Source organism: Amborella trichopoda, chromosome 6 (genome assembly GCF_054954075.1).
Source record: "Amborella trichopoda isolate Santa Cruz 75 chromosome 6, AtrichopodaSantaCruz75HAP2 v2.0, whole genome shotgun sequence".
Classification (NCBI taxonomy): domain Eukaryota; kingdom Viridiplantae; phylum Streptophyta; class Magnoliopsida; order Amborellales; family Amborellaceae; genus Amborella; species Amborella trichopoda.
In genome coordinates this window covers 14,198,832-14,214,267 of record NC_142341.1, presented here as the reverse complement: position 1 = coordinate 14,214,267, position 15,436 = coordinate 14,198,832, and the positions used below count along the sequence as shown (strand labels likewise).

Below are 15,436 nucleotides of genomic sequence, written 5' to 3'. Positions count from 1 at the left end.
ATGAGCAACAACTGTCTTGTAGTGAGGACGTTATGGCCATCGGAATGAAGTAACTAATTCTTAGGCAGCTGAATCAGCTACACCCTTTCTCACTATTTTCGGCTTTTTTTTTTTCCAAAGTGACATTCACGATAGTGTTTTTTTAGAGAGGAGGGGTAGAATAGCCCCATTCTAAATTACTGTAATACTCTTGAATTTTTTACAATGTTTTAATTGCCGTAAAGCTTAAAATGTATTACGGTAAAAAAACTACCGTGAAGGTCAATTTGGTTAAAAAAAAAAGCTGAAATTTTGACAAAAAGTATAACCATGGTTTTGAAAAATTAGGGGTCTTTTTTTTTCCGATTTTACTAAAATAAAGGTATATTAGCTATAGTTTGCCTTTTATTAATCTAGTTTGATCATTGTATGTCCATTGCAAATTATAACCATATTTTATATTTTCCGGCTGTTAAATTATTTCAGTATTTTATTTCTTCAATTTTTTCAACCAGATTCAAAATAAGCATGATATTTATACTCAATTTAGGTGATTCCTATTTTTCTCTCGCCCTTAAATTTTTGGACTGAACCACCCCACTGTCTTTGCTGGTTTGTTAATAAATCATCATTACGTTTTGCTGATCAAGTTGTACTCTCGAATGAGAGAACTATGAGCAACAACTGTCTTGTAGTGAGGACGTTATGGCCATCGGAATCAAGTAACTAATTCTTAGACAGCTGAATCAGCTACACCCTTTCTCACTATTTTCGGCTTTTATTTTTATCAAAATGACATTCACGATAGTCTTTTTTTGAAAAAGAGGGGTAAAATAGCCCCATTCTAAATTACTGTAATACTCTTTGAATTTTTTACAGTGTTTTAATTACCGTAAAGCTTAAAATGTATTACGGTAAAAAGACTACCGTGAAGGTCAATTTGGTTAAAAAAAAAAACTGAAATTTATGAAAAAATGTATAAGCAAGGTTTTGAAAAATTTATGGTCTTTTTTTTTTCAGATTTTACTAAAATAAAAGTATATTAACGATAATTTCCCTTATATTAGTCTAGTTTGATCATTGTATGTCCATTGCAAATTATAACCATATTTTATATTTTCCAGGTGTAAATTATTTCAGTATTTTATTTTTTCAGTTTTTTTCAACCAGATTCAAATTAGCATGATATTTATACTCAATTTAACTGATTCCTAATTTTCTCTCGCCCCTAAATATTTGGACTAAACCACCCCACTGTCTTTGCTGGCTTGCCAATAAATCATCATTACGATTTGCTGATCAAATTGTACGCTCGAATGAGAGAACCATGAGCAACTGGCTTGTTGTGAAGACGTTATGGCCATCGGAATCAAGTAACTAATTCTTAAGCAGCTGGATCAGCTATAACCCTCTCCTACATAAGGAGAAGGTTGAATCAGGCCGGCTTTCGAGGAGCTTGATGCAAAGCTTTCCACTTCTTGAGGTGTGAGACGGGTGCCCGGTGTCGTAATTATGATTGCTAGAAATACTAAACCACTTTGATAGGGCCGTAATGCTTCATATCAACTTTTACTGAAAACTACAAATCTGGAATAAAGAAATCCTGAAAATTAATCATCTAGGCCTTCGACCATTATAATTATTGAAAAAAAAAAAAAACTATAATTTCCTACCCTAATAACACACGTTGAAACACATTACCTAAACTGTCTATTTCACCTTGAAAATAACAAAAGTTCATAGGTCAAAACCTGTATCATTTTTTGAACTTCAAATTTCATAATCGATTTTAAAAATTGATTTTTGAACAATTATTAAAATTTCATGGCTAAATTACTTCCAAGGTGAAGCTTTATTTTGTTTTCATAAAAACTAAGCCTGATAGAAACTTCATCTACACTTCAAAAGATGCCCAAACACACATTCTCCCATCCCTCAACAAACTGCGTATTTGATAATGCAAAATTTGGCACTAAGTTCACCCAGTTGCCACCTAAAATGCCAATTCATCAATGATTACACCATTAAATACAAAGGGCGTGAAAAACATAAGGCGCACAATGAGATACCTAGAATGGATTTTCTTTTCTTCTGTAAAGACGGGACAGAAAAAACCTACTTTACAAACTCCGCAACAATCTACATAATATAAAGGGCCCCCATTTTCTGGATCCACCCAAACTGTGGTTCCTCCGCTCTATCAACAGAAACCATAACTCATAGACCTCTACCTCTCTCTCTCTCTCTCCTATATCTCAACAGAAACCATAATGCATTGAAACTCTCTGATGTGAGAGTATTATCTACAACAGGTACAATTTCAAGTGCTATCATCTATCGTAAGGGAACTCGGCATTGTTCTCCATCACTTTGAAGTGCTGAGGTTGGCTGCCTGAGCAATAGAGGTTCCACATCTTGAAATATGCTCTCTCCAGATTCGTCACCTGAGTTTACAAAATGTGAATTCCAATCTGGCAATATATACCACTTAACCTCATCCATCCTAAAATTTGGGGATTGAAGCTCAAGGGAAAAATTAGGAGCCTTGGTAGAAATCAAACTGGTATCATGGTGACTAACCTCGACCCGTTTCCTACGGGTTGGAAATTATTTGGTGGAATATTCAAATAATCAGAAATTACTATCGCATTCAAATAAGAAACATGAGACTCAAAAGGACAAAATCAAGCTATAAAAACAAAGGAACTTACCCAACGAGCCGTATCAAAAAGTGGGCAGGTCATCCGTGCTGCTTTCAGTTTGTTGGTAAGAGCTTGAAGCCTTGGTCTATTCTCCGCAAAGAATACAGCCTTCTCTTCATATTCCTTCAGGCTACATTTAAAAGAATAATCACCAAAGGATGACATAGAAAGGAAAACTTACCGGCTGAAGTAACATTTTCCATAAGCCCACACAACAAAAGAAAGAGCTATAATTTTACCTCCCCACGATCATCTCCTCTCCTACTCCAGTAGCCAGGCACAGTGACCCTGCAACTCTAGTGGCCATTTTCTCAAGAGGCCTTGTAATCATAGGCAGACCAGCCCATAGTACATCCGTGCCCGTCGTATGAGCATTGCACAAGGGCCTGTTTTGTACCAGAAAGACAATTAGAAGACGGATGAAAGAAGAAGCATGGTCCTAAATAGCAAAACCCAAACTCAACAAAGTGGTGTGAGTAGCTCGTGAGGGCCATTAAGCAGAACCCAAAATTGTAGGGTAGTAAGATCTCTCAGAGAGAGCAAAACCCAAAATGGTGATTAATTAAGTGATACTTGGTGAAAGAGAAACCTCAAAGTGTCTGAGTGTGTGTGTGTGTGTGTGAGAGAGAGAGAGAAACAAATGGTGATTAGTTAAGTGAAACTCAGTGAGAGAGGAGAGTGCAAAACCCAATATGGCACTAAGGGAAACTTGGTGAAAAGAATCATCAATGAAGTGAATGCATGCACGTATGCGCATGTGTATATGTGTGTGTGACGAGGGGGATGGGGGGGCGGCAGAGATTTAAGCATACGTGTCGAGGAATAAATCAGCTAGAGCACTGCGACGGATGTGCTCATTCTTCACAGCAACATCAGTAAAGATGATTTGGTCTGGATGTACACCCTTCGCAGCCGCATCTGAACAAATGCAAAAGCAAATAGCTTATGTAGCCAAATTACAATAATAAGGCCAATCGAACCATATAACTAATCAAAGCAAAAAAGAAAAGCATCACATAAGAGGTGTAATACTGAAAACAACAAACAATAAATGAAGTAAACCATGATAGTAAACAAATGGGCTCTCTCTTCCATAAGAACATCACCATACATGCTCGCAATCTGTTCTCTCCTGCAGCTGGAAATCTCAAAAGCCAAAGAGCGCTACTGGGTACACGCTTAAGAATGTTGCACCTGGTACAAAAGCATTAACAACTTAATTCTCTTTTTTCTTTCTAATAGATGAAAGCATTTACAATTCACCAGTAATTAGAGAGAAGAACTAAGGTGATAGTTTTCATGATCATACAGTACATGGACAAGCAGTTACCACGTATCGCAACTTATCCCCAAAGAAAAAACATACACCCACACCCACACACTTCTTACCATGTATTGAAGATGTCAGGGTCCATTTTGTACAGTTGATTAAAGCAAGCAAATAGGAATTTATCTTCTGGCAATCCATAGTCTGATCGTTTATGCCGGCAAACTGGTTCCAGAACATCCCGATTTTTCTGCAAAAGTCTATCGATATAAACAAATGCATATATAATGATGTATATATGGTCATCACAACCAACAGTAATGCAGACCTTTTGAACTAGCGAATAAAGGACTTTCATGCTACCTGTTTATAATCATTGACAAAGTAACAATGAGGGAGGTGGACAAGCTTCTCCGAGTAAATATGAGCGAAGCGTGTAGGGGAAACAAACTGCATACATTTTTTTTTTCAGCACAACAACCACGTCAAAAGAAAACTAAGGTATGAGCCACATCAAATTCAACTAGACCAATGCATTTCCCCCCACTGAAGTCCTACCTCATCTGTAACCAAGTAGTCGATGTAAGTTGCACCTGTAGTCCCGGGGAATCCCATGTATGAAACTTGAATGGGTGCTGGCTGCATCGCAAAAATTTCATTCCTTGCCCCCTACAGCATTAAAAGGCACAAGAAAAATAAAAACACGAAAGCAGAACGACAAACTCCAAATTAAAAAAAAAAGAATCAAAGGAAACGCATCAAAACAATGCAATAGAAAAAGAGATCAGCAGCTCTTGCAACAAATGAACAAAACATGAGTAGATGATGTTCTCTGGGGATTTTATCAAAAATTCAAACCCTGAATAGAAACCCCCTACAACTAACAGGATTTTCGAAAATATGTTCAATACATGAACCTTTCTTTTTCTTTTTCTTTAATTTTCCATTGGAAATATGGCAGACCATTTCATTCTAGTATCCACAATCGCACCATGTCAAGGAGTTAGAATTTAAAAAAGTACACGGTTCTTCAATGGCACCTGAAGGAATCTTCTTTGCTAGGGCTATATGATACGAAAACCTAAATTTTGAATAACTAGGTTATTGGTTTATTTAATTTTCATAAAGAGTTCACAAAAGGTTACGATATGTTTTTTCCATAAAATAATTAGGTTATTTCTGCTCATCACTGAACTGAGCCGAACTCTACAACTCAAGAATCTAACCACTGGGACTGCTAATTAAATAAATGAATTACCTTCGTGTATCCATTCAAATTGACAAGGATCTGTATCTTATCCTGATTGATCATATTAGCGATCAAATCAGATGACATGGACGAAACATCAACAAACTGCTCTGCTTCCGATTGGATACGTTGCCTCCATTCACTACCATCATTCGGGCTAAGAGCATAACAGAAGACCTGGATATTTTCATGATAACATATCGATAAAAGGAAATGTAAGTAAAAATCAGAAAACAAACTACAACAACCATACTGTTGCATTCTGGGAAGTAAGATAAAAACAAAACCTCAATATTTTCCCTGTTGTGCATGCCAAATACTGAGCCCATCAGATGCGATAGTGGGTGGTTACCAAAGTCGCTGCTCACGTAGCTGTTGATAGTCATCCAAATATTAGTAAGATAGAAACAAAGGTCTCTCTCTCCCACCCACACACATGCACACAGTGCACATGCGTCCCCACTCCTTTGCACTGGTCAAATATCTACAAATTCACTAGCATACAGAATTTTAATTTGAGTTACAACATACCCCACCCTGAGACGACCATTTCTACCCTCGCTCTTTACAGGAAGGGGAGGGGGGTGACTGAAGGATGCAAGGCCATAGCGGGTTGCAATCACAGAACAATGTGCTGCATACTTCTTACTGCAAAGGCACAGAATGAAAACTATAAATAAATGCACAACTAAGAAACTCAATCCTATCGCAGCATAATTCAGAGTAGAGAGCTTACCTAATTTCTAAAGCTAGAATTGGATCTATGGGATATGCTATTGCATGGAAAGGTTGCACACTAGGGAGCACTGACACCTGGATTAAAAAAAACAAGGGCGTCCATAAAACTGGATATTTTTTTCTTAATAAGGAAAATAGACTTGTGCAAGTAAAAGAATGTCCCAACAAGCCAACAACAAAACCTGTATCTGCCTCCTTATGATTGCTTCAACTTCTTTGAACTGGTTCTCACGATCTTCCCAATTACAGACACACTGGAAATTCAAATAATTGTTACTATCAACATATGGCACCTTCTACAAACCTAATTTTATGCTAGAATGGATCGCTATATTCACCTCCCTCCCTATGTCCCTCTCTCACTCACATAGCAGTTCTGAAGCAGCTAGAGCAGCTTCTAAATGCCCAATCATAGCTTTATAAGAGAAGCTAGCATTCTTAATACCACAATAGACAATGCATGAGACACACTGGAAATTCAAATAATTGTTACCATCAACATATCGCACCTTTTACAAACCTAATTCAATGCTGCTAGAATGATCGCTATATTCACCTCCCTCCCTATTTCCCTCTCACTCACATAGCAGTTCTCAAGCAGCTAAAGCAGCTTCTAAATGCCCAATCATAGCTTTATAAGAGAAGCTAACACTCTTAACAGCACAATAGACAATGCATTATGGCCTCTTAGGCAAACAGCCAGACCACTGTGGCTAGCCATGCCAACCCATCAGCAAAAACTCTAAAAGGACAATTTTAATGTCATACCTGTAGAGTGTGTAGAAGATTACAAGTGGCCTCTGGAAAATCAGGACGCAGGAGCAATGCCTGCTGGTAACTTTTAATAGCAGCTTCCACATGACCACTGAAAAGATCCAAGAGCAAAAAAAACCGTCAAGCAACAGCAAAAATAACATAAAAAGATCTTGCAAGGAAACAATTATTATCCAACAGACATTTTAGAGAGCTGAAAAATTATATGCTCCCACGGGAGCAAAATATACATTTGCTCCCTTGGAAAAGAACCCTATCCAGGTGAACTTTTAGGGCCCCAAAAATTATGGGGATGCGACCTACTCAACCTTGCAACCTACATAAGAACGACTTGAACATGCTCCCTGGATCTGCTTGAAAATAGACCACACCCTCAAATTGCACAAACCATCCAGCTTTTGGACATTCAGATCTAAGTGACCAGGTACTCAAATTTTTTTATTTATTTTTATTTTTCGTAAAATACTCATCTGGTGATTCCAAAATGGAACACAATTTTAGATCAAGAAAATCCTCCTAAGTAGGCCATTCATGACAACTTCCATCAGAGCATAGTGAACATACTCTTCAGAGATAATCTCTGAAGCAAAAGAGAAGAAAGGAAGTACACACAAAAATAAACAATACAGTACTCAGTACTGCAAAACGGTACAGCAAATTAATAATGTGAATCATTTTTTGCTTTGTATTCTGAGAAGAAATTTGTAATCGGGAATCTAGATTCGAAAATTAACAGGTTTTCCCATTCTTTGAATTTATACCTGTCTTTATAAGCTGAAGCGAGATTCGCATGGCCCTCAGCCATGGTCGGTCGAATTGTAACAGCCCGTATGTAATCTTGAATTGCTTCACTAACTCGACCAATCTCCTTCAGCGTGTTTCCCCTATTGACAAGCCCATCAGCTGCCAAAGGATCAATACGAAGAACCTCATTATAGCAAGATATTGCATCTGCATAATTTCCCTGTCAATAGAGAGCCGTTATCAGCTTGCATTACTCTCCTAGTAAATGCTTAATTAATGCTCCATGATAGACACCAGAAAGCACCTTGACAGGGAAAAAGAGGCCTAGCCATTACCTGTTGTTTATATATTATTGCCAAGTTACTATAAGGAGCTGATAATCCAGTGGTCACTGCCAAAGTTGCTTTGTAGAATGTAGCAGCAGTGCTCATCATATTCCTGAGTAAACAAAGTTTACCATCAGATCTTACAAACACGACCCGAAAGGTATATATTGTCCAAGATAAAATATAAAATAGGGCTCACCACTCCATATATATGTTGCCTAGATTTGTAAGAGCTTGTGGATGGCTAGGCTGGAAGGCAAGGCAAGACTTGAAACAGAAAAAGGAAGGATTAGAATAATTTGAGCATAAGAAAAGAAAGTAAGCTACAGCAAGCCAGAAATTTACTAAATAATTAGCCAACCAACCTGATAACAACTGATTGCTTCTTCCACTCTACCGGCATCTTTGAGAGCATTGCCCTACATTTGTATAACAGTTGCACACCAAAAACCAAATCATGATATGACATTTGGTTTACATGGCAAAACAGTTCCATTTCAAGAATGTGAAGCAAAGCCTTAGGGAGAAACTTACAAGATTATTATATGCCTCCAAAAATCCTGAATCACAAGCAATGGCTTGCCTGTAATGGATGATAGCTAACTCCAATCGGCCTTGTTCATAGTAAATACTCGCAAGATTGCCTGCACAAAATAATTTGGTATCCACCAATTCCCCGTCACTAAAGACTGACCTAACCCCAGACACATTTCCCATGCCAATACTTGCACCTTCTGAAGTGTAAAATTCATACAATCATACACATATGACTTAAAATCCTGAAAGGTCATAAGTTACAATTGCATCTCAAGGGGATAAGAACAGTCCTAAAAAGTTGTCATGGTTAACACAATTTTTCACTTTCAGGCTGCCGCTATATGGAACCAAGCCATGCATTCCATAGATTAAAGAAGACATTGTCTTCGAACTGCATGCACCATCACGACCCCATCAAACGAAACAAGCAAACAAGGATATCTTGTTAGAAACTACAAGACCACCAAGGGCTAACAGGATCTTACTAACGATCCAATGACACATGATAGGAGACTAATGTTATTAAAACAATGGACAGGCCTGGTCGAACCCACACAGTTAAGGACAGCACAGAAACCGGACCGGATGTCAAACAGAAAATAGATTGGCTTGGTCCCATACAATTCAATCCCCTGTCCAACACGTTGGTGACCAATTCAAATAAATAATTCTTTTTGACAGTTGATTTGAAGAAAATAATTAGATTTTTTTTGAGAAAAACTGCATTAATTAGCCTTCAATTGATATCCTCGACCCAGGTATTTTGAATCACTGCATTTTGTATTGAACCAGACCAGGTTTGGAGTGGGACCGGACAACCAATTGGACCAGGCCGTCTTGCCTGCTATTTAGAAGTTGCTTTTTGTTGCTTTCCAAATAGAAAGCATATAAAACTCTGCCAAAGCAACCTAAGCCACCCAAAAAATTTATTATTTCTATTTGTATTTTTTTCCCTCTTTCCCATACTGACTAGAACGGCCAATCCAGTTTTAATAACATTGAGTCCCAAAACTACCATCATATTAAGACATACTTCATCCAAAAATACAACGTAGAAGTAGGATTAGATTCCCAGACTTACCAAAAGCCATTGCGTAATCTGGCTTGGCCTGAATAGCTCGCTGATAGCACATAATAGCCTCTTGAGGCATTCCCATGCCCTGGAGATGGCAAAACAAGAATTTGTTTCTCTCCAGAAACCAGCCCTGGAATCTGCAGCAACCTCACCAATGTTTCACAATAAAAGATGGCTTACCTTGTAAACATTCCCAAGGTTGAGATAGGCATCAGAAAATGTTGGTTTCAGCTTAACTGCCTCCTGCAAATATCACACGGTAGTGTCCAGACAAATAATTTTAACATCACCATCAAAGTGAATTTGAATGATGTTCAATAGTACCTTCATGATCAATAATACTTCTAACAAATAGCTGAGCATACTTAGAATATTCCAAGTATGCTAACAATAAAAGGACTTATAATTCTAACAAAATAATTATTATTTAAGATAACTACCTATCAAAGGGTGTGGTTTCTATAAGGTTGCAACCTTAAACAATCCAATTAAGGTACACCTCTAAATTTTATCATAATATGTAATTTTGACGTAAAAAACTCTTAGGATTATCTCAAAATCTAGTTTTATTTTTAATTATAAAATTTTAAACTTCAAAAATAGTTAAAATCAAGTAGATCTATAAACATATGAAAATTTTGAAAATCGACAGCTTAGATAATGTGTTGCAAAATTCACTATTTCTTGCACTCAAAAAATTACTTTTTTTCATATTTTCATATCCCGATATCGAGATGATCAATTAGAACGTTTTTCAACATTAAAACAACCTTTTCCAATGGATTTTTGAGGTGCATTTGTAATTCTATATTTTAAGGTTACAACCTTATATAAACTTTTTCCCATATCAAAATAGTTCTTATTATTGATAAATATTGTTATAATCATGAAGATGAGTTCAACTTAGTTTTCCAACAGGAGCAGATTAAATGGCGAATGACAATTTGGGGTTATGCATGTTGTGACGTGTGAGTAGCATAAATTGTTCTCCAATGCCGCTCTAAACCACCACTGGCGGGAAAACAATCCAAGGTCTATGCCACGCCAAAAATCTTTGCAGTAGTTATAATACCAAAAGGTGTACATCAGGGGGAAAAAAATATTCTCAATCCTCGTAAACTAAACCATGCCATTAATCACCTTGTAGTACGCAAGAGCTCTGGTGAAATCTCCTGCCTCCATGAATAAACCAGCAAGATTTGACCAAGCAATGGCAAAAGTTGGTTGTATCCTCAGAGCCTCCAAGTAACAGTTGTATGCCTGGATAAGCATCAATATTCCGCCCATTACTTTTAATCCATATTGCGCAAGTTGCATTAACCAGAGACTAGAGACTCTATAAACAAATAAAAATCAAATTAAACAAAAATACAACTAGCATTATGATTCAAATCATTCTTGTCAAAGTCAGACAAGTAAAATGAGAAGCTCTGCCATTTCAGTATGATCACAACTTAAGACAGATAATTTTGAAAAGCTCATTTGCAGATACTTACTTCTTGAATTAAACCTTGCGCCTTCATTAGGTTCCCTAGATTGCTGTGAGCATCAACCTAAACAAGAAAAAAAACATCAAACTGTGAAAATACAAAGAGAACAGAAGTTGACATTAAGCAAGATCATTAGATGAATAAAAAATACTACCAGGCGGGGATTCAGGGTAAGGGCCTGACGACAGCACTGTGCTGCTTCATTCAATCTTCCTTTTCGCATGTAGGCACTGGCTAAATTTGACCAGGCATCGCAAAAATTAGGGCGCAACTGCAAAAAGCAAAACAGTGAGGGCAACAGATGGCGTAAAAGCCTCAATATGTCACAAAAAAATCCACTATTAAACGCCAACTTTTCAAAAATAGAAGGCCATCTTTTCAGAAGAAGAGAAAAGGACAAGCAAAAAAGTAGCATTATTTTTTTGAGTCATGATGAATCTCAAGTTCATAAAAATGACAAGGTTAAAAAGCTCAAAAGAGTTGGACTGAATTTATATAAATTATAATTGGAAGAGAACATTAACGATACAATTGAGTCATTTGCCCCAAAAAAAAACGAAATTGGATGCCCTTTCTGACCCTTGCAGTGACTTGGAAAACCTCCTTTCATTGCCCAAGCTTCTGAAAGTCCTGTCCTTATTTATAGTTTATGATGGGTTTTACTGTGGCCTCTGCCTCCAAAAATTGTTTTATCCTTTTTCTCAGTGAACTAATACATGTCTTAGTTCAATTTATATTAATGCTAAAATATACACTTGTATTTATATTTGATAAAACGAAAGTTCAACAATAGGTTAGAACTGTCTAAAACATGTAATATCATATAACGATTGTTTCAGTTATATTACAAGATTTTGGTGTCACTGTCCAATTACTAAAACAACAACTCGCAGCTGTCCTAGAGCTGATTTTGTTGTAGCAGTTCAGCAATTAATTATCACTTAAATTTCTTTCTGAGCCTAAAAGTCAGTAACCTTCGAGGAGGGCCTGAGCCTCGCTTATTATGATAAATCCTGGGATCAGTAATACAAGCCCATCATATAACGGGCCAAGCAAGGATCAGCAAATGTAAAGCGAATCTAAGCCCCAAACAGCAAAGTTCAAGATGAAGATAAATAACAAGGCAAACCACTCTTCATCTTATGTAATCATGTATGTATGGATCCAACTTCTATCATCCATTAAATATGTTCTCTTCTGTACACGCAGATTTCGAAGAAAGAACCACAAAATCATCTTTTATTTTTGCTGTTTGTTTCACAAGTACAATAAATAACATAAAAACCATAGCCACTTGCATATTCAATCAGCATGAAAAACTTAAACTGCATGACAAGCTACAGTGTACATGTTTCATACCAGGAAGCAGGGGCAAGTAAATGAAATCAAAGAATTTCAACAAACCTCAATAGCAATCAAATAATAGCGAATGGCGAGATCAATGTTTCCTTTTTCCTACAATAGATAAAAATAAATGGAAAGTATCAATAATCGTAATGAGACCACAACCAATTGAAAAATCCAAGTGTAGGTGTGAACTGCGAAATATTGCACCGATGACTACGTATGTTACCTTCCAAGCATTTGCCATATTTCCAAAACACTCAGCAAAATGTGGGTCGATGCGCAATGCTTCTTCATTCTTTGCAATGCACATATCAAAATCATGCAACTAGACAAAAAGTCCAAGAAGGCAATGTAAGCCACAAAAATTAGGTCAATAGTAACAGCAATGCAAAAGAAATCAAGAAACAAGTACTGCACAGATTGAACAAAAGAGAACAGTCACATGCCAAAAGAGATGCATGTCAATGAAACCGGAGTTACAGGACATTACCAACCTTCACCAAAACTTTGTATAAATTTGGTTATCTTTTGGTTACTTATAAATTTGGTATCCAAGGCATGTAAAACTCAGCCTAGGGTTCAGCATGATCCATGCCATATCACCGAGTGCAGAGTCTACTCAGAAAAATAGCCGCTCTCTGGAATGGGAAAGCGGCTTCTGGGAACCTGTCCCTCAAAGCGTCGCCATAATTTGTCACGGAGTTTTGTGGAGAAAGTTTTCCCATGCCTATAAAGGTATGAAAAAGACTTCCTATTTGCTTAAAACCTCTCTCTATCAATTAGCTTTTCGGAAATAGATCTCATGATCAACACATTTGCCATGATTGTTTAAAGAATATATTTAGGGACACAAGAGTCTTATAGTGACTCACGAATAGCTCGAGACCACCCAAGTTCAAACAACTTAAGGAGTCAAAAGGACAGTCTTTCCCGCACCATGTTCTTTTCATCTCAAAAGTTAATTTGAAAAAAAAAAAGAAAGGAAAAAAAAATCAGTGGGCATGCCTTGACAAGCCAAACACAGCGGAAGAAACAACCTGATAATGAATAGCCCCAAGGAGAAGAAGATTATCGGTGCGCTGTGGATTTTTCTCGTAAACAGCATTGCTATGCTCAAGAGCCTGCTTATAGTTCAAAGCTTTGTACTTTTGGTGAGCAAGGGCCAGGAGATTCTCTTCGTTAGCTGCACAACATAGAGAGAAAAAAAATGCCAGTCAATTATCACAAAAGGATGATCTAAGTAGGCCACAAGCAATTTATTCACACTAAATCAACGGATGACGTAAAAATAATGCCTTGAAGAAATTGACCTTAGAAAACAGATGAAGAAAGAAACATAGTGGCAGCTGTTTCAACAGATATATTATCTAATAGTACCAAACCGAGTTAATCAACGGATGACGTAAAAAGAATGCCTTCAAGAAATTGACCTTAGAAAACAGATGAAGAAAGAAACATAGTGGCAGCTGTTTCAACAAATAAATTATCTAATAGTACCAAACCGAGGTAAACAACGGATGACGTAAAAAGAATACCTTGAAGAAATTGACCTTAGAAAACAGATGAAGAGAGAAACATAGTGGCAGCTGTTTCAACAGATAAATTATCTAATCGTACCAAAGCGAGTTAGTAACGACTCACATTAGGAAAGCTTCCCCTGAATCTAAGCACATAGCTAAATGAACACTATATTTCTCTTGTTGGACTTCTTACTTCACCAGACATTCCTTTAATTCAGAAGCTCAATTTTCGAATTTAATATCATCATTATCTTTTTTTTCCTTTTTTTTTGGGCGGGGGGGGGGGGGGGGGGAGCTTCAGAGTTTTGAAGGGACCCGGTGCATTAGTGCTGGTACAACTGTTGTGTCATTCACAGTTTAACATGATTGCTATCCAATCTGCAGTAGTAAAAAAAATTTAAAAAGAAAAGGAAAGGAATTGTTGCCCCATATACCTAATTACCTATGATAAAAAATATCCTTTCTAACAAGATTTTGTTGGAAGAAACACACATGAGAAACCAGGCGGAAATATATTATGACCCCATGCTTCTCAAAGACAACCCAGATGACGTCCCATGACCACATTAGTTTTTCCAAGGAATATTTTGCCACAACACATATGGCAGCACAGAAAACATAGCAGAGACAATCTCCACCAAACAGCATCATATTTGGGTATTTTTTTCAACAAAATTAACAGAAAACCGCAAGAAAAGAGAGTAAATTTTCACAGTGAAGGAGATGCAAGGACATACAAAATAACCAACGACTGAACTGACAGACATAAGAAAAGAATACAGTTTCTATAAGGCCTAGGCTTTTTGAAAACAAAGCGAACCCTCAACTCCAATCCTTGTCCAAAAAGCACTTTGGGCATCGGAAATCCCCGTGATGACTCAAATGATTTCCGATACCGAATATGAAATTTGAAGATAAAAAAACAGTACAGATCATGTGGATCGGTAAAAACTTATTTTTAGAGCAAAATGGATTGTCTAGAAAATGTGTTACAACACACCATTTTTAGATCTTGAAATCCTATATTTTTTGTACAACCACAGTGGTCCAGGCCGAGATGATTGATTTGAAGGTTTTCCTATGCCAAAACTACAATTTTTGGGGATTTCTGGGGTGATGCTTTACTTATTTTGATAGGCTGCAGCCTTATCAAAACATTTTCTATAAGAAAATTGCAAGATTTTTGCCCAGTTAAGTATTACAACAGGAAAACAGAAGAACCTTTCAGAGTGGACGATCAAAAAATTGAAATCTCCAAAGTGAAATGAGGGAGAGAGAGAAATAAACTCAATAATCAACTACTGAAGTAGATAGCAGAGGATAAGAAAACAGCAAGATTCTATCTAATTAAGCACCATAACAACACACACAAAAAATAAAAATTAATCTTTGCACAAACTTAGATAGAGAGAGAAAGAGAGAAATTCCATCAATATTTAAGATACCATCTCGTAAATCACTGGTATGCAAAGATTGCTGAGTCAAGCAAGATTCTTGCTGACAAAGAAAGGATTCTTCAAGATCAGAACTGAATGGAACCAGCCTGCTGCTGCCAACGCCATCGCACCCCAGCAATTGTTGTTGCTGCTGCCTAGCGTCGCTCTGTATAGAGAGTAACATCCTCGAATCACGGAGGGAAAACAAATACCCTAACCCTAATTTCCAGTCCAACAACAACAGGAGCTGCT

The 15,436-nt window shown here is 37.1% G+C and overlaps 1 protein-coding gene across 3 annotated transcripts; it reads right to left on the bottom strand.

The window, feature by feature from the left end:
- Nucleotides 1-1,238: 1,238 nt before the first annotated feature.
- Nucleotides 1,239-15,436, bottom strand: SEC (Tetratricopeptide repeat (TPR)-like superfamily protein). 3 transcript variants are annotated; one of them, XM_088869773.1, is made up of 28 exons: nucleotides 15,194-15,436; nucleotides 13,266-13,411; nucleotides 12,455-12,553; nucleotides 12,286-12,336; nucleotides 11,036-11,152; nucleotides 10,888-10,944; nucleotides 10,532-10,651; nucleotides 9,572-9,634; nucleotides 9,398-9,476; nucleotides 8,314-8,423; nucleotides 8,145-8,198; nucleotides 7,979-8,046; nucleotides 7,789-7,891; nucleotides 7,471-7,673; nucleotides 6,704-6,800; nucleotides 6,118-6,189; nucleotides 5,934-6,010; nucleotides 5,729-5,845; nucleotides 5,485-5,569; nucleotides 5,207-5,374; nucleotides 4,507-4,617; nucleotides 4,312-4,398; nucleotides 4,071-4,198; nucleotides 3,793-3,875; nucleotides 3,494-3,599; nucleotides 2,921-3,067; nucleotides 2,691-2,811; nucleotides 1,239-1,566 (listed from the first exon to the last, which is right to left on the bottom strand). In XM_088869773.1, exons 1-28 carry the CDS (start codon nucleotides 15,366-15,368, stop codon nucleotides 1,549-1,551), a joined length of 2,862 nt encoding a protein of 953 aa, XP_088725899.1. In that variant the 5' UTR covers nucleotides 15,369-15,436; the 3' UTR covers nucleotides 1,239-1,548. The 3 variants fall into 3 exon arrangements, with proteins under 3 accessions (XP_088725899.1, XP_088725898.1, XP_006848455.1); XM_088869772.1 differs by lacking the exon at nucleotides 1,239-1,566 and adding an exon at nucleotides 2,046-2,572; XM_006848392.4 differs by lacking the exon at nucleotides 1,239-1,566 and adding an exon at nucleotides 2,046-2,423.

Coding starts and splice junctions, on each gene's coding strand:
- SEC (XM_006848392.4), bottom strand. CDS start 15,368: ATGTTACTCTCTATACAGAGCGACGCTAGGCAGCAGCAACAACAATTG. Junction 9,635..10,531: donor GAGCTCTTGCGTACTACAAG/GTGATTAATGGC, acceptor TGATATTTGCAG/GAGGCAGTTAAGCTGAAACC. Junction 6,011..6,117: donor TCATAAGGAGGCAGATACAG/GTTTTGTTGTTG, acceptor TTTTTAATCCAG/GTGTCAGTGCTCCCTAGTGT.